This window comes from Condylura cristata, unplaced genomic scaffold, assembly GCF_000260355.1.
Source record: "Condylura cristata isolate star-nosed mole 26May11 unplaced genomic scaffold, ConCri1.0 scaffold00016, whole genome shotgun sequence".
Lineage (NCBI taxonomy): Eukaryota > Metazoa > Chordata > Mammalia > Eulipotyphla > Talpidae > Condylura > Condylura cristata.
The window spans coordinates 9,163,694-9,183,096 of record NW_004567117.1 but is presented as its reverse complement, the minus strand read 5'-3'; the positions used below and the strand labels follow the sequence as shown (position 1 = coordinate 9,183,096).

The 19,403-nt window shown below is 37.6% G+C and overlaps 1 protein-coding gene across 1 annotated transcript in view; it reads right to left on the bottom strand.

The window, feature by feature from the left end:
• The window catches only part of MYOM1 (myomesin 1), a 124,683-nt gene that overhangs the window by 10,600 nt on the left and 94,680 nt on the right, over positions 1-19,403 (bottom strand). The window contains exons 22-33 of the mRNA XM_012725755.1: positions 19,189-19,303; positions 13,995-14,151; positions 12,274-12,380; positions 12,106-12,150; positions 9,214-9,350; positions 6,170-6,314; positions 5,363-5,422; positions 5,060-5,127; positions 2,712-2,825; positions 1,963-2,050; positions 920-958; positions 731-836 (exon numbers count right to left, since the gene is read on the bottom strand). Coding sequence (XP_012581209.1) covers positions 731-836; positions 920-958; positions 1,963-2,050; positions 2,712-2,825; positions 5,060-5,127; positions 5,363-5,422; positions 6,170-6,314; positions 9,214-9,350; positions 12,106-12,150; positions 12,274-12,380; positions 13,995-14,151; positions 19,189-19,303 — 1,181 coding nt within the window. The remainder of the gene's footprint in view (positions 1-730; positions 837-919; positions 959-1,962; positions 2,051-2,711; positions 2,826-5,059; positions 5,128-5,362; positions 5,423-6,169; positions 6,315-9,213; positions 9,351-12,105; positions 12,151-12,273; positions 12,381-13,994; positions 14,152-19,188; positions 19,304-19,403) is intronic.

The following is a 19,403-nucleotide window of genomic DNA, read 5'->3' as shown; positions in this document are numbered from 1 at the left end:
CAGGAAATTTCAGGGAAGGACAGAGGGTAAAGACTCTGTTAAAAGTGTAAATGGGAGCTGTTAGAAACTTATTTTAGCCCTTAGATCTTCAGAGGTGATCTTAAATGGAATCTCTCCCCAGCCTACATATAGAAAGCCTGGGATAGAACATGTCTTTAGGTTCAATCCAGTTCAGAATACACATTCCCATATTCATCTTGTTATGGCCAAAGAATGGGCAGAATCATGCTAATACCAAACCATCCCAATGTCTACAGATGACAACAGCAACAAACATGGGCTTTTCTGTGCAGTAGACATCTTTGGTGAATGACCATTAATTCAAATAATGAGAAAGTTGGTGTCTGTTGGTTCAAACTGCCTCAGTTTTGTTGACTACAGCATGGGTTCACTGTATGCAGAAAAATAGGGCAGGAATCTAACTTTTGATACCTAGCAAAGAAGAGAGTGTTTAAGCACAATTTCTTGGAGGCAAAGGACACATTATAGAGATATCCACAAATTGTGATTTTTCCCATATCACAAAAACAAATGCTTTTTAGCTATCACTGGCCTTGCCAGGTAGGTGTTGATAGAAACCACTAACCTCACATTAAAGGAATAGCCTGGGTGCTCTGTCTTTTTCTCATCAACACAGACCTGTTACCTGGGAGTAACAGAATGTTGTCTCTTCTCTTTCCCTCTATGAAGAGTTAATTTCTACATAAGAAGGAAGCCCCCATTTACTTACTTGTGGGACCAATTAACTTTCAGATCATCCAGGTAATAAGTAACAAAAGAGTACAGTCGGATACCCTCGGCTGTGCTCTGGATTTTCAGGTCAGTAGCAGACAAAGCTGAAAGAAGAAAACTTATTTCAGCATCTCTAGGCCCAACCAGGAGAATAATGAAACACTGTTGTGAGAACATTTAAACTTACCTATTACTTTACATACTTCATGCATCAGTTCATTAAAGGCTGTGAATAGAGATTCATAGAGTGTTAGCATAAATATGCTCAATGCAAGGTCAAGTTTCAAACTTAGTCAGCTTCAAGTTCTTAAAAAACATCCTGTCTGATGAAGGAGATTGGTGACAAGTTGAATTTGTTGACTAATTCCTCTTTGAGAAAATAACTCAACTTTTATCAATTTTTAAAAGACCTTAGGTTTTATTTGGATATTTCCTCCTCTAGTTCTTTTTTTAACTTTCACTGTATTTACATTCTAAAAAAAGAGTCACATGAGATTTCTAAGAAGATTCTTGGCTTTTGGGCTCCCTTTCTTCCTCAGTCCCAGGAAACCTTAGTTTACATCAGAGGAAGTTCTCTTATCTATGCCATCAGTTCATAATAAATTAACCATTTAGGTTCTTTGATATTTTTTCAGTCCAATGACTCCTTTTATCAATAAACACATTTAGTCCTTCTGCCTTTTCCACAAATAGGAAGTTGAAATCCAAGGTAGATTTCTGCTATTTGTTGGCAATACTGCTAAAGATATTGTTCAGGAGCAAGAGTAGAAGTTTGGGGGTGGGGGGCACATGTAGGATTCAGTATCACAATATGTCTAGCCTTGGTAGTCTCTGAAAACTGGAAATTGTTTTCTTGCTTTGCTAGTAAGTGAGAGGTTTTGAGTTGCACGTATAAATCTTTCTCATTTTTGTGCCATGCTTTTTCATAGTTGCTTTTGCTTCTGGAACGTTTTTATAGAGTTGAAATAAAAATGATGATTTAAATTAAAAACAGACCCCTAGTGAATTATAAATTCTCTATCAAAAATATAGTTTTGATTTCTATGAAGGTTAAAAGTGAAGTATTTTTGAATAAAACAATAGGCCATTCTGCAGGAATTTTAATTAAAACAAAGTCTGTGGATCAAAAAAAAAAAAAAAAGTGGTACACTATCACATCAGCCCCAATCATAGCTCAGATACCCTATAGATAGAACAGACAAAACAAACTACAGTAGTTGGTGGACTGACCTTCATCCACAAGCTTCAATCTGCTCTTATCTTTTCCTCGGTCATCTTTTAGGATAACTTCATAAATTCCAGCATCTTTCTTGGAAAACTAAGGGGAACAGACATGCCATATTGCAGCTGGTAGCCTCAGAGTATGGTATTTGCATTTTTAAGACCCTGTGATTTATGGCAGTGCTATCAAAACACACACTAAACAAACACCTAGCTGTGTGAACAATGAGCCATTCACATATGAACCTATCCATCAGAATTTGATCAGCTAGCAGTCTGGATTTCTTACTTTAAGGCTATAGTTGCCTTGAGACTAAACAGTTTGAAATCTTTTCTTTTTCCTGCCTTTATATTAAAAATTTATCATCACAGATAAATGTAGGTGGACACCTATGAATACAATGTCTGATTGTCTATTTTTAGAGAACAAATTACATTGAGGCTTAAGAGCAAAAGAAGGAACCACTTAACTGCCTGGCCACTCATCATAATGAAAAACTAATAGCTCTGAAGCAAGAGTTGTGGTGTCCAGACAATTTTACATGGATATTTGACAAATCCATGTATATCACAAGGTAAGAGAAACTTTCATGTCTCTACACTTGTTTGTTGGGTGACATGAAGGCAGAGAACTTTAGACTAGTTAGAAGTAATTACAAATTATTAGGACAAAGGAACATGGAATTTAGCCTTTGCGTTTTGGAAGAATGTAGGGTCTAGAACTAGTAAATTACATTTTCACATATATAGGCACCTACCTCTGTTATAAGCAGGGTGCATATTCCATCCTTAAAGTCATGCTTTTCATCTACCGATATCTCCCTTTCATCTTTGTACCACACAATGAGAGTCTCCTTTTTGATATTTGCCACCTGGAAGAAAAATCATAATTATAATTCTCAAAGTAGGGAACACTATTCTTATGAAATATGGCATTGGACAGAAGAAAAAGTACTGACTTTCAAGTCAGGGGACAAAGATTTATAAAAGAATCTTCAAAAGTTATTTTAATTGATAAAGAGTTTAGAATAAGGTAGATAAAAATGAATAAACCTAAATCATAAATAACTCTATTTCCAGCAGAAAAAAAATAATGTCTAAAATTATCTATGGCTCTCCCTGGTGGTGCAGTGGGTTAAAGCACAGCACTTTGAAGATACTGTAGCCACTGCAGCATGAGTCCGACCCCTGGCCAGGGAGCTGACCCACATAGTGTGGCAGACTCTCTTGACCCACTGGCTGCTCTCCTTAGCAGTGTATTTCAGTATATCCACCTATTTTGCTCTCCACTCTGTTGCTGTTTGCTGGTGAATCCTCTCACCTCCCACACCTCTGGCCTGTACCCCAGTTTTGTATGCATAAATAAATACATCATTAAAAAAATAAAATTATCTAGAAGAAAAGAAAAAACAGATAAATATACATTAGCATATAGACTTAAATAAAAATAAAAATCTGAAAGCCAAGGAAAGACAAATCCTATCAGCTAAAAAGTAGTCCTTATCACATAAAAATGGCTTTATCAAGTAACAGGAAAGGAACATTTAATGACAACAGGATGAATAAGTGCAAATATATGAAAAATTAAAAAATGAAGCTTATAAGTACATGTAGAGGGAAATATTTTTAATTGTTTCTAATTATCTGATCTGATTTTATTGACATGTAATTAGCATATAACATTGCAGATGTTTAAATACTAAAGACTATAACAGTGTTTAAGGTATATAACAATGATTTGGCATGTGCATATATTGTGAAATGATTACCAAATAAGGTTAATTTCCATCAAATATTAATTGCTTAGCAATTTTGAGGACACTCATTTATTTATTTTTAAAATGAATTTATTGTTTTGGAAGTAGCATTGTTCCACATCCTCATCATTATTCTGACTGCCTGGGATCCCCCCTGCAGGTGCAGTACCTGGAGTACCCACTGCCCCCCACCAAAGTCCACTGTCTTCTCTCTACTCCACATTCCCATCCCTCTCCCACCCCTCTGAAAGCCCGTATCTATGATCACCTTTACAGAACTGATTTTCAAGTCTGACTTTGTCTGACCCTTTGTCTGGTTTTCAATACTCCATTTATAAGTGACACCATCTGGAACCTTCCTTTCTTTTTTAAAATATTTATTTTTATTTATTTCTGCATATAAGGGTGTAGACCGGAGGTGTGGGAGTGAGAGGATTGATCAGAGACAGAGTGGGGAGCAGAACAGCAGTTGAATACACTGCTGAGGGAAGCAGTGGGCCAGACAGGAGAGGTCTACTGAGCCATGTGGGTCAGCTCTCAACACTTGCTACAGTGGCTGTTGATAGCTTCAACTGCTGAGACTAAATCCCTTGTGCAACCATGGAGGACCCCATCCAATACATTCTTTCTTTTTTTTTCTTCATGATGTTACGTACTTTATTTTATTATATATATATATATATTTACATTATTCTTCATTTTGTACATTTTTCATCTTAGTTGTAATTCCCATGGGTTCCCCATCTCCGCTTCAACCATGTGCCATCACCATGGGCACATCACCATGTGCCTTCCAACCCCTGTTTTGATCTTGTTTCCCTCTCCCCACCCTGTAGAATGTGTCTTGTTTATAGTTACTAGTTGATATATTTTTTTACTTTATTACTATATATATATGTGTATACATACATACATACATACATACATATATATATTTTTTCTGATCCCTCACACTCCTGCTATGAATAAAACCAACTGGAATTTTTTTCTTTCTGGCTTATTTCACTAAGCATGATCTTTTCCAGTTCCATCCATGTTGCCACAAATGGCATGACTTTATCTTTTTTGATAGCCAAGTAATATTCCAATACCTTTCTTTCTGACAAAAAAAAAGTCCCTATTAACTAGGTCTTAGGTAATGAATAGGAACAATCATCTTGCCTTCTGATATTTTTATGTTGTTTTAAAGTGCTTCTTAACATCTACTAAATATAGTGACATTCAATAGTAAGGATGTGTCACTTATAATTTTGTTTCAAATTACATGAAAAATTGATTTTCCTCTTCTCCTCATTCTAGTTCATCTGTATTTCCTTGTATCATATATTAAAAATTTATCTATTTCTTACCTTGCATTTCAATAGTACATTACATTCACCAGTCACTTCCCAGCTTAGGTACTCAGCAAAATGTGGACCTATAAAATTTCAGTGGAATCAGCAATCATTATTAATCACAAATGCAAAATCAAAGTTCATTCTTATATTCTAAAATGATTTATGTTTGAAGTGAAATTTTAAAAATTCAAGATTTAGTTTCAAATACTAAAAAACACATTTATAATACATATGTTGAAGAATTTATCAGACATTAACATGTCTTAATATTCATTTTAACTGAAGTTTTTCTTTTTACTCGCTGTCTACTTTTACCTTGTTTCCTAATCCATTCTTGCCTCTGGAATTCAGCTTCTTTCTGGAGCTTTTGATAAACTGGGTATTGAAAAACAAGGAATTACATTCATCATTATAACAATCATAGATCATGACTGCCCTACTCATTTCCGGTTTTTGTAAGGCCTAGAAAGTTTAAATAACTTACAAAGTTCATGAAGAAAGGAAATAGTGAAATAGTATTGGTATTGAAAATAAGTGTGACCAGCCTTATCATTGTTTTGTCAAATACCACATTTTAAGTCTTGGAAGTATTTAGTTTGGTTTATGACAACTGACTTATAACCTAGTTATAATGTATGATTAATAAATTTGGCACCTACTGACTTGCATATTTTTTCCTTAATCTAAGTAATTCAAAGTAATTTAATCTTCAAAGACAGTAACAGTTTATTATTTCAGAATCAAACTAACATATGAGGTACATTTATTAAATATATTTGATATGTATGTATATAAATCTCTCAGAAACAAACTATGATGTTACAGACACACACAGAGTCTTGGTTGTACTGCAACCTTCATTGGAGAATATTAATAGTGAATTCTTGTTTACAGTGAGGTGTAAGTGTTGTCTATGGGCCAGAGATAAAGTTGGTATCCTTTAAAATTAACTTTCATTTCTATGAAATATGGAAAGTGTCAAGTGAAAAATACATTTCAAAGATTGGAATCCAATCAAGAAACCACTTGTACTACTTTTTACGTGATCCCTTTTGTGCGATGAGGATTTTGGTTTAATGGGAATAGCAAAATCTTACAGTTAATATTCTACAGGATTTTTACCTTCTCCAATGAGCACAAGAGTAGAGTGGCCAGTAGCTTTTCCATCTTGAATCTGGAAAGTATATGTTCCTTCATCCTCATCCTGGAGCTTTTCCATAAACATTTCTATTAGACCAGTGTTTCGGTCAATATGCATCTTATATTTCTTTAAGGTGAAAAAGAAAAGAGAAATCAATAAGATAGACATTTTATTTTGAAGATGATAAACTGGATGATGCAAAAACAAACCTCACAGGATCATCATTATAATAACATTTCTTGTTAATATATTTTTTAAATGTTTCAAACTCATGTCAAGGAAAAGGAAAATAGTATGTGAATTATATGACGTTGACCAAAACTGATTACACATTAGCCTAACACTTAAATTTAAAAAACATAAAATTGGGCCTCCTTTGTTGCCTAGGGGGTGGACTGGGTTTAGTCTCAGCACTACACCTGTACAGCCTGAGAGGGATCCCTGGTCAGGAAGATGTCCCACATGGCACAGCAGACCTCTCCTGTATCGCCCGCTGCTTCCCTCAGCAGTGTACTTCAGTAGATCCACCTGTTCTGCTCCTTACTCTGACTCTGGTGAATCTTTTTGTTGTCCCCTAGTGCCGCCCTCGCCCCACCCCAACCCCACTTCTGGTCTATACTTCAATTCTACACAAAAATTAATTAAAAGCTTCTAAAAAATATAAAATTTTGTAAGCTGAGTCATAAAATGTTATCAAAAGACTATTTTATTTCTATTTTACCTTTCACATTACATTAAGTTATAAGCATAATATAAATCTATAGGTAGCATGAGGAAAGTGTGTCTCATTCATTGCTATATCCCTGGCATTTAGCACACGCATGTTACACAGCAGTCAATTAATAAATATCTAATTAATTAATACATGAATAAAAAAATCCAAATGCTTCCAAAGCATTTGAAACCCATTTGTTCCTAATGAGCTGCAAGTACCCTATTAAACTGGTTTATTTTATCATATTGCTTATTTTTTGTTCCCTTCACTGTAAAGCTATATCTTCATTCCGGGCCACATAAGCACAAGTTCCATAACAGATTTGAATTGATGAAGGTTTCCTACAAGATATCACACGATGAGGCTTAGACCTGGGATCAACTCTATGGCACAACTGATGCTCCAGAGCTTCTCTTGTGGGAAGCCAACCTTTGGCAGAGACCACATTTTTATTTAGTTTTCTCCTATCCTACTTTATTTCCCTTAACCAAAAACAGTTGAAGGAGGAACTTTTTTTCAAACTCTCCTTTTAGGGATATTGATCTAAGATAGTAATGTCCATCTAATGAAATAGTACGGTTAGAACCAACTTTAAAGAACTTTAAAGCTCAGCATGTTCATGTACACACTTCATGAGCACCTGTCTGGGTGAATGCACAAGGACATGTCTACCCACACTCAATGGCAGTGGTGGGAGAGAGATGGCCATAATACTGCTCCTTTTCCTCCCTTTCCAGTCCAGGTGACACATGCCACAGCTACTGGGACAACATTTTTGAAGACAGAAGGAGATAGACCACAGAGGGCCACATGTAGCTTTCTCTGGTTCTACACACAGCTACTTAATGGGCTGTAAAGGAAGACACTGCACCCTCTCCTGCTGTTTGTGTGACCCATTCTCCCTCTTACTAGTGAATCCCCAATTGTTTTAAAAAATATATCCTGATGAAAGCAAAAACAGGCTGTTACTAATGGCCGCAAACCATATCTTTGTCCATCCTTCAGACACCCATTTTTATACCTATGATATTACAGGTGAGAACAGGAGACCCTAAAGCAAGTTCTTGGGACCACTGGGCACTGGCCCAATCCTGGACTTATTGATATGTGAGGAAGACAATACTCAGATATAGTAACTGTAGAAACCACTCTTGCTTTAAAAGTAAAGAGTTGATATAAATATATTAAGATAGATACTGACACTCACCTATGTAAATAAAGACACTAACATACTTACACACAGAAGTATACAAAAGAGACCAAAAGGCATAAATCAATACATGCATCAGAACGTTGTAAGAATTTGTTACTTGTCCTGTACTGAATTTTTTTTTACCAGAAAAGCAATGAAATATTGTTCCTTCATTTTTTTCTGATCCAATGGAGTAATAGAGGCCATTTCCTCCACAGAAGAAATAGGTTCCTTCTGGAGTTTTTCTTTCTTTCTTTTTAAAAAGATTTATTTATTTATTTATTTATTTATGCATACAGACCTGGGGTACAGGCCAAAGGTGCAGGGGCAGTGGGAGGATTCACCAGAGACAGAGTAGGGAGCAGAACAGGCAGAATGACAAAGTACACTGCTGAGGGAAGCAGCGGGAGGGTCAATGGAGATCTGCCATGCCATGTGGGTCAACTCTGGGGCCAGGGATGGAACTCATGTTGAAGTGGCTTTAGCTTCTTAGTGCTGTGCTTTAACCCGCTGAGCCACCAAGGAGGGCCCCCTTCTGGGGTTTCTGATGTGAACATGTGAGTCCAGGTAAGGGTTGGGCTCCTTCTCAAGAATGTTCTGATATACCTGAGATAGTTTTTGTTTGTGGCTTTTGGTTTATTATTAACTATCCTAGACAAATTATTACTTTCACTGTATTTCATTCTCAAAGTGTTTCAGTTTGAATAACATGAATAATCAATCTTTCCTGCATTGTTTTACATGTGATAATGATTTATACTTCCCCACCCCATGCCAAGTGATTTTCAGAACAACTTACTTGAATTTTTCTTTAAGATTTATTCATGCATATAAGAACTGGGGTATAGGCTAAAGGTGTGGAGAGAGAGAGGATTTACCTGAGACAGAGTGGGGAAACAGAAAAAACTGACCGAGTGAAATACGTTGTTGAAGGGAGCAGTAGGCAGGATAGGAGAGGTCTACCACCTCCCTGACTGGGGATGGAACTTGTACTGCAGTGCTGCGCTTTAACCCGTTGGTTGCACCACCAAGGAGGGCCATCTACTTAAATTTTAATAGCAATTTTCCTGTATATTTGACAATGACAGGTTTAAAAATATAAGAAGCATAAAACTTACCGGTCCTTCAAAGATTTCCTTGTCATTAAATATGTAGCTGACTTTGGCATTGCCAGATAGCTTCTCAGCCTGCATCCAAAACCGAACCTGGCCTTTCTCCAAAATTTCAACAGCCAACTCTGATTTAACTGGGACAACTATGAATCAAGATAAAGATGGGATTATATTAGCAATTAATTGTTTTGATACAGAGTTTTCCAATAAATGAAAATCATAATCAATGAAAATAGCCATGTAACACCTTGCTTCTTGCAGATCCTTAGAGGCTGCAAGAGAACACTGCAGGGAAATCATGATATTAAGGGACAGAAAACCCAGGTTTTAATTCTGCCTGTCACTTTAGGCAAGCCATTTACTTTCTCTGAGTCACAGATGTCTCAACTATAAAAAGGTAGAAGATGAGCTTACCTCCAGGAGTATTTCCAGCCAATTTTTGTGACTTTACTGTGGCTCTGGTTAGGTTTATTTAGGGACAATAACAAAGCGTGATGAAAGAATCTAGAGCCGAGTCCAAGTTCTGCTACTAACAAACTGCGACCTGAAGTAGGACACTGCTTTTCTGGTCTTCCTTTGACTCATTTGTGAATGACTGGAATGGACCTGAAGCCCTAATTATCAAATTCAATATTCTATAATACTAATCAATCAAACTATTTGGAAAGATGTTAAATTAAATATCTATAAGAATTACCTCACTGTGGCAGTTCCAGAATATTTTTAAAATATTAAGAAGTGGGTGTAAATTGAGAAATAAGATCTATTGCTTTGACTCTACCATCAGATCACTGAAATAATCATGAGTGACTTGGCCAATCTAATAGAGGTAAGGAAGGAAAAGTACTGGAGCTCTAATGTTTAAAATGCAGCTTCAGTAGACTGATGAAACTCCTTTGGGCTTAGAGATAGAAAACTTACACATCAGAGTTTTTAACACATTCTTAGGTTCTGATTCTGTACCTACCAAAATGCCATACCTGGTCTCTGATAAAAGGGTACGGTTACTTTGTTCCTAGAACCAGTAAGAGCTCTTATACTTAAGCAAAATAAAATATCTCAATGCAAATGACAAAGACATCAAGCAGTCACAATCTTGAAGTCCATCTGATCTTTGAACTTCAAGGGAACACTTGACACCTTCATTGTAGAATAATACCACATATTCTCTCATCTCCATTGATTAAACTAAATGTTAATGTGAATTGGGCTGAACACTGCGTAGATATTTTGTCATGTCTATAGTCCCATTAACTAGGCTAGTGGATGCAATTGTTTCTCTCCTTTCCTACCAGTATTTGAGAGTGAAAAGAATGAATATTAATGGGGTCTGTCTGTTTTCTGGGCTCCCTCTATGTTCAGGATCTTGGCCTTCCCTCCATGCCCAGCTTCACAGCTTTAAGAACTTATGACAGGGGAGCAGCCATCATCTCTTCTGCTCTAGCAGTTTTTTGAGGGTCACTATTCTTTTTCAATGAATATTTGCATTTTCCCAGAAGAGTCCAAAGATCAACAAATAACATACTGATTACCCATCATAGTCTCTATGTGGTAGGTTCTATAAACAATGACAACAGTCACTGCTAGAAAAGACACTAAGGCATAGGGAAATGAATCACTTAGGTTCATAGAGCGAGTCAAAAGTAAGGAACAAAGAGATCAGGCCAAACCTTTATTTTCCATGTAATTGAAAAACAACAGCTTTAAGACACTATTCATGTTATTATATCTTCAGTTCCATGGTGAATTAAGCATACAGATGAGAAGTGTTTCTTCCCTAGAATATAGGAAGTCTGTATCCCACCTTCATATCATTTAGGCACCCCATGGTGCTGTCTTCCTAAATAGAATTTCTCTTGAGACTATACATCTGACACCAGCAGTCACTAAGACTTAGTCTCATGATCAAAAATGCCTGCTGTGGGAATGGAAGGGAAGTCAAGCCAGTGGCTCCACAGTAGTGTGATTCTGAACCACCACTCTGTTAGAATTTCAGGAAGCACACAACGTATAGGCCCTGGAGAAATGGTGGAGGATGAGTGAAGCACATATAATAGGGAGAGCGGCAGTTATGGAAATGACGGACACATCAATACAATTTGAAAAAAAAATCATTTTAAGCTGATTCAAAAAGGAAAATATACAGAGTTTTGCCTAGTCTGGAGTTAGGTATAGTTCTGAAGTCCTTGGACTAATGAAGCATTAATTTCAGGCTTACCCCGTGGGGAAAAAAAAAAATCGTGACTTGAAAAGATTGTGTGCTATCACTTTCTACTTTTTTTCCTCAAACTCTAGGGTATAACTTTCTAGATAATTCACTGTTTTTGGCTAGTGGGTACCAATGGCAGGAGATTTTATCAGGACAGTGGAACTTTCCGAGTCGTTTCAGACTTCTTTTTCTTTTTGTGTCAACTGTGAAATTTAATCTTTTATATGGAAAGTACTTCACTGAAGGGTGTACAGATAGTTCAGAGGGGTTCTTTTTCTTTTCCTAGGTATTTTTACCTTATTTTCCAGGAGTTTAAAATGGTAGGTGTAGTGCTAACATTAAGTTGCTAAAGAAGTTAGTTTGCCTAAAAGACAAACAAATGAATTCATCCATTATACATAGAGAATCTGAGCAGAAAAAGTGAAGAACTTACTCATGTTATACCTTTGTGACCTAATTTTTCTCTTTGTAACAGATCATGGTACCTATGTTCTGTATCTCATGAAAACAATAGCAAGGAAAAAGCAGCACTGCCAGAAAGTATTTACAGCTGCCAACGTGTATGTTCCATCGTCCTCAAGAGCCTCTTAATTCCATCAAAATTGTCTAGTTATACCCTAGAGTGCTATTCTACAAGTCATCCTGTAGTAGAATCACTAACCTCTGAAGAAAAGTACATGGCCACTTACTTGGGAACTTGTGTTCATGACTGAGAGCAAGTAAACGTTTCAACTCTGTAAGGAGAACAAAAGAACAATTAAACCTTGAACTAGTAAGACAAAAGACATTTGATCTTGAAGCTCACTGAGCCATTAAAGCAGTATTAAACTTGTGAATGAACTGATTTTTAGACATACCTTCCTCATCTATCACGTAGCTTGATGCTATTCCATCAGTGTCTGTTACGTCACAGGAGTAAATGCCCAAGTCTTCCATCCCAAGGTCTTTGAAGGTCAGCTTTGACCTTAGAACAGATCACTTTGATAAGAAACAAGGCAAGCAGGGTCTCCATCCTAGCCTGTGTCTAAGCATCTGCATGTCCTGCATTCAGCCTGTGTCTAAGCATCTGCATGTCCTCTCCCCCTTGCTGACCTAAAGCCTTCTCACTCTTGTTGTTTTTAGGGAAACCTTCCTGGTCTCTTCCCAGATTCTATTTAAAATCAACAAACCAAGGCTCATAAGGAGTGGGCCTCTCCCAAAGAGAAGCTGCCTATATCAGTGCAGTCTGCACCAGCACGCAGCAGTCCTCTGCCCACCTGTGACTATGCAGGTGCTCCTTTCCACCCACACTCTCCCTCTGCAGGGCAGCAGCCTCCTGCCTGCCCGTCCGTGACCTGTACCATGCCAGGACCTCTCTGCACTGACCTCCCCCAGCAGAGGCCGCTCTCCTAAGGCTGCCTGCCTGCAACTATGCAGGTCTCTCTGCAAACCTGTCTCCCTGTCTGCTTGTGTCTATGCAAGTGTCTAATACTCCTGTCCTTTTCCCTAATAAACCTGCACTTTAAATATAACTGAATATCTGTCTCATGGAGAAATTCACCACATGCCACTGAAAAGGGAGCTCTGGTGAAAACCTTTCCCAGAGTGAATCCGAGGACACCGAACTCCAAAAAATGATATTAGTAAAAGGTCATAAAATAATCTCATCCCCTTTCATCAATTTTACAGATAAAGAAATCCAAAATTCATGGAAGGTAAAAGCTGCCTGCCCCAGTCACACAGCTCTCAGGACAAGAGTTCTTTCGCCTGCCTGATTGTGTTTCCAGTGTATTACTGTGATCAAGAGGCATGGTGTCCCAAGATTAGCAGCCTGAGGGTTTTGAGTGACAACCTTTTGCTCAGTTCCTGGAATGCAACTCAGTTCCTGGTATGAACCTTGCTTCATGTTAGACCATGTACTGTCCTGAGGCAGGATGGACCTGGGAGGGAGGGTGGGTCCCTTTACTCACTCCCTGGTAAGCAATTATACAAATCACTTCTTGGTATGGAGCCATGTCATATCTGACAATGTACAGCTGCCAGTGCAAACCTACCTGGGACCACAAAGAAACTAAAAGTGTATATAAGCCCCTGACTTCCTACAAGTGGGGTTCATCCTTTGGATGGGAATCTCACTGTCAGAACCAGTGCAATAAACCTGCTTCTTGTTAGCCTGATGTCTGAGTTTCCCTTGTGCCAGATAACAGTGGTGTAAAAAGCAGAAGCTATTATACCTAATCCATTTAATCTGTCGTATCTCGATCAGCAAGAAGCTCTCCCCAAGTATCTTCACCTTTCCTCCAAGATAACCAATTTTATAGAATGAGACTCCTTTTTCTAGCTGACTTTTAAGCCAATCAAAGATTTTCTAACATAAATGACTTAATAAACGAGAAAGTACTTTAAAAGGAATAAAGTAGAAGGTACTTTACAAAGATTGTTGTTTTTAAAGCTTGCACCAATTATTACTTTTCATATTACCAGATACAAAATATTCATGACTTTATTTCCTAAACCAAATAAAATGGAAAACAAGAGCTTACTGCATCCTCTTATCATGAAAAAGAAGCCCATTATTGCAACTTGAAACAGTTCATACTTGTTGCCTTTGCTTTCAATTTCCAATCGTGGAGAGTCCTCCGTGGACACATAATCTTTAGACCAGGTGAACTCAGAATTTGGAGTCATCTGATCACATTCAAAGTTTAAGGAAATGACTCCATCATCATCCACACTTACAACAACTTCTTTGGTTCCTAGAAGATCAAAAACAAAGTACTGATATTTGCTAGTAAAAAAAAAATCATCCAAATAAGAATTCCTTACCTTGAGAAACAGTAGGGCCTTGAACTTGTGCAAGGGAAAAGCCCTTACTCTGCTCTACAATTCAACTTTTATACTGTAACAGGAATGAAAGTACTGTCATGTTTTTGAGCGCCAACACCATAGATGGTATTTGTCTGGGGCTATAAAAAATTGGTTGCTGTGACTAAAGGTATAATTAGGGGAGGGGCCAAGGCAGTCCTGGGATAAGGGAATGGTTCTTCTCAGAACCTAACTGTAATTTGTCTTAATAACATTAATATCCATCTTGTATGGGGGAACTAATAGATTAAAGGGTCCAAAGAGAAACTAAAGGAAAATAGAGGTAATAAGAATTGCCTATATTTACAAGTTCAAAGTTTGTAAATCTTTTAAGAATGGAGAAATAGTTGGAAACTTTTCTTTTGATCAGGTGACCAGAAATAGATTGAGAGATGCCACTCTAGGTTAGAACAGAAGCAACCTAGAAACAACTTTTATTAAACTGCATGGAAATTAAAATGGAAATGGATTTTAAGAGCTCTAAGCATTTCCAGAAGACTGATATTTAGGAATTGAAAGAATTCGATTTGGAGGTGAGACAACTATAGTGACCACACCTGATGGGAGAAATACTTTATTGTGGAAAAAAAAAAAACGAACAAGAATGTAAATAACAGTAATTCAATTAAAAAAGATACAGTTATTGTGTTGAGTTCTTAAGTCTGGACACTAATTTGTGTCCTTTATCGAAGGTAGTGTGTGCTTCAACTATATCAAAAAGTGATTTTTTTTTCAAAAAGTGATTAATAACACATAGAATGTTTGGCGAAGTATAATTCTAAGAGATTTTAAAAAATGACTTTCTTAAGAAAAAAGGGATATCTTTCTATTAATTACATAGATAAAAGAAATAATGATCAATTAAAGATTTAATTGTCCCTTAAATGAAGTATCCACCATACATTGCTTTAAAAGCCTGTGTCTACTCCACTGGAAGTTGCTGACCTTGTTTTGTTTCTGTTCCCAAGAACACTTGACAAATCCTCACAACCCACTGTCATATCACAAATAGTGAACAGTGTTCTTATTTATATTTAAGAAAAGACTAACACCTAAGAATGCTGAGGCTTCCATGGTATTATCCACAGTTAGCAATGGTTGATTCAGGGGGAGAACAGAAATCAAAGCCTTCTGTATATTTGTATTGTTATTAAGAAAGAAGAGGTAGATGGCCCTCCCTGGTGGCACAGTGGGTTAAAGTGCAGCACTGAGAAGCTTAAGCCACTTCCGCATGAGTTCGATTCCCGCCTGCCCCAGAGGTGATGCACATGGTGCAGCAGACCTCTCCTGACCCGCCCTCTGCTCCCCTCAGCAGTGTACTTCGTGGAGCAGTGTTCTGCTCCCCGCTCTGTCTCTGGTGAATACTCTCACCCTCCACATCTCTGGCCTGTACCCCAGTTCTATATGAATAAATAAATAAATCTTAAAAAAAAAAAAGAGGTAGAAAAGTCATGACTTTTCATTTCAAAAGTGAATACTATAGATTGGAAACCCACAGACAGAAAAGAGAGCTTGGTTTTTGGAGAAGCCCATAGTGGATGCACGGTTCATAGGCCTGCTTTCACACTAGCATTGCCATGAACTAAACAGACAAACACACACAAATAAACTCACACCCAGGTTCAGTCCTGGAGTTTCTGACTGGAAAGGAGTCAGTGTTTTCAAAAAGTTCCTGGCATGATTCTAAAGTACAGCTGAGGTACATGGGTGAGAGATGTCAGTGAAGCAATGAACATAAGCACATTCTTCGAAATGAGTCAACTGAGCTAACCTTTAATAATCAGTCTAGCTTCTGCTGAAGAATCCTTCAAGACTCCATCACAAGATCATGGAGCATGCATTTGTATTCTTGGCTTAACAGGTTCTGGGTCCAACCAATTTTAGAAACTGGATTGTAATGAGCCTTTGGTTAGTAGGTTGCCAACAGTTCTGGAATTGCTTTCTAACTTGCCTTGCTCCTACTGATGAAGTCCTAATTTCCTGCAGTCCAGGACCTGCTTGGGGCTCTGCCTTGGTCTGTGTTCTCCTGTCTGCTGCTGGATGAAGACCTGCAGCCGGTACAGCCCCTAGATCACCTGCCATGCCTCGGCAGGTCTCTCTCATTTTCCAGTCTGAGCTGGCTCACCTTATCCTCACCTATACCCTGGCCTGATGTAATCAACACAGATACTATCTTAAAAATATCAAATACTGAGAACAACACCAACAAATCTACATGATTTTTCAAATTATTTCTCTTCTAGTCTTTTTTTATTGCGTAGATTTCCTAGTAAAGCATGACATACTTAGTCTACTATCTGGACCCTCTTAGCCAGCAAGATCAGGCTTGTGTCTAATCTACATCTGTTGCATCTCATCTACATTGGTTGACTTCAAATGGAGACTAATGACCCTTCTAAGCCAAGTGAGTTAGGTAAACTTTTAAGTGAAAATCAAATTATACTAGAATTATATTTTAGGTCTGCAGTTACAGAAGATTTATTTTCTATCTGAAATTAATGATGTATTCCAGAAGTTGTTCTTCTGAAATATCAATATAAACTTTATATCAAAACCCTGAAACTGGTAACAAGTTCCCTCTTCTCCACTCCATCCATTCTATCATAAAATAAATATCTGGGTAGAAGTAATATGTTGGTATCTGCCAAAACAATATGGACAACCTTAGGCTACATGTGTTTTTATGGGACTTACAAAATCTTAATACTAAGTTTATAGCCTTTTTAATGATGGGAATGATTTTATGAACATCTACTATAGCTCTTGTTACAGCATGTTGCAAACACTGCCTTTTCCACTGGCTTGTAAGCCAGAATGTAGTGACCAAGTCACATGCCTACACTGTTGGTGCCTACTTAGCACTTGGTGTATAGTAGGTGCTCAAGAAATACATGCTGCAAGAATGAATGTGTCTGTTGCATATGGAACAAGTCCAAGTATCTCCTGGGTTGTGGGGCTCCTTCATGATAAAGCATTTTGGCTTTGTGCATCCCAGAATTTATTCCAAGGTTGGAAGCCAGTGCTTCCTCAGTGGGTTAATTTGCTGCTGTTCAGTGAGTGTATCCAGGTCTGCAGCTGTTAGTAGTTATAGTCGGGGAATGGAATAGGCAAAAAAGAAAAAAAAAAAAGACTTTTGGTGCCTTATTTTTATTTCAGATCAGTGAAATAAAACCAATTCCAGAACTCACCACGTGATTCATTCCTGCTGTCAAAAGTTCCATGGTGATTATGTTGTCAATATAATGCTTGACTACCTGACATTCTGAGGCCAAAGGTGAATAAACAAGAAATCAATTTAAGCTTTCTTTAGTTGTTCAGATTTGGAATTTACTGCTTACAGGGGGCTTTTAATTTGTCAATGACTAGATCAAGAGTTTACTTTTATAGTAATCTAAATGTTCTCATAGATTCTGAAGCAGGGTCCTTTGCATGTCCATCTGGCAGCAATGATTTCCTCATATTTCTTTTTTTTTCCCCTCATAGGAAAATGTACCCTGGAGTCTTTGTATGTTACTTTTTTACTTGGCATCTATTTTTCTAGCATTTTTTTCTGTTATCTCATGAGATTTTGCAAAGGGTACTGATATGAGGGGAGCGCTCTCTCCAGACACAACTACCAAACTTATCTAAAAAGGGTCACTCTTGTAGCACCCAACCCTAGAGGGTAGTTATGAGAGTGGCTGAAAGTAGCTTATAAAGTAACCAGAAGGAAGGGGCAGATATTTCTTTAAATGGTACTTTTGAGGTACTTTTCAAGTGATACGAAATGAGAGCAGAGCTTTCTATGTTTTTATCATAGAAATTAATATATTATGTATCTGCACTTGGCTTATTTCACCTTGAAGATAGGAATGGATTAAAGTGAGTTCTTGGACTAGAATAAATACTAACTTAAAATAGTTAGCTAATATTCTTTACCCTCTCCCATTCCCAGTGTTTTATGCATCTTTAATGAACTGAAATATATAACTCTGAAAAGCGATAGAGATTAAACGACACAATAAATAGTACATAATAATCTGAAGCTCTTTGCTATGAACACTGTAAACTTTGTTCTTGTGACAAAGGGAAGACTGTTTTTCTTAGTCCAGTCATGGCATCTCTTAAAACTGAGAAGTGAGCACTGCTTCAACTCTATAGATCATTCAGCTAAAACCACTGTTAGTTTAACCCAGGGATCAGCACTCTGGCCTGTGGGCTAAATCTGGCTCATTGCCTCTGTATAGTCTGCAAATTAAGAATGGTTTCTGTACTTTTTAAACAGCTGAAAGAATTCAAAAGAAGATTAATATTCGAAGATGTGACAAGTATATGCAATTTAAAACTAATGCATTTTATATATAAGTATAGCATGTGCATAACTGTGCTCTCTAGTGTCTACAGTTTTATGGCTGCTTTGGTGACATGGCAGAGTTAAATAGTTGTGACAGGGACTGCATGGCTGTAGAATTGAAAGTATTTTCTAACTGGCCCTTCACAGAAAAAGTTGGCTGATCCCTGGTCTAATTAATAGCTATGATGACATAAATCCTACCTTTGCTCAAGACTCTGCATTCTATGGGCTGTTTCCAGCTTGCCCTGTGATTGGGAAATGGGGGTTTCCTGGCTGCGTATTATCCTACTAGAGCAAACATATATAAACCCCTATGTGTGCTTGAAACAGTTGGTCCAAGGAAACAGTGGGATCAGGAACTTTCTTGTTTTCAGGTATGGACCAACTAAGCCTGGACCACTGCAAACCTGGCTCATACTGTCTGGAGGTGCTCACGACATGGTAAATGTCATGTCCCAAAGTTGTATTTATTCATTATTCAGAGAGTGCATTTGGAAGACATTGAGAATTAGGAAAAATACAGAAAGATAAACTGGATATTACTTTAGTATTTTACAAAGAGAAGATTAATTTTAATGAAAAATGAGAAGCCCACCTGGTCGGGTTTCTGCCACAACAGGCCCAGCGAGGTCAGATGGCTTCCCAACACCTGCCTGATTTATGGCTCGGACGCGGAACACGTAGCTGACACCTTCCTTGAGGCCTTGCACCTGGAATAAGTAGGCGTAGAGTGATGGGCCTTTTGTGGCATTTAAACAGAAGTGTTCTTCCTCTGTAATGATGATTTAGTTACACAGCTTAGTGGATTTC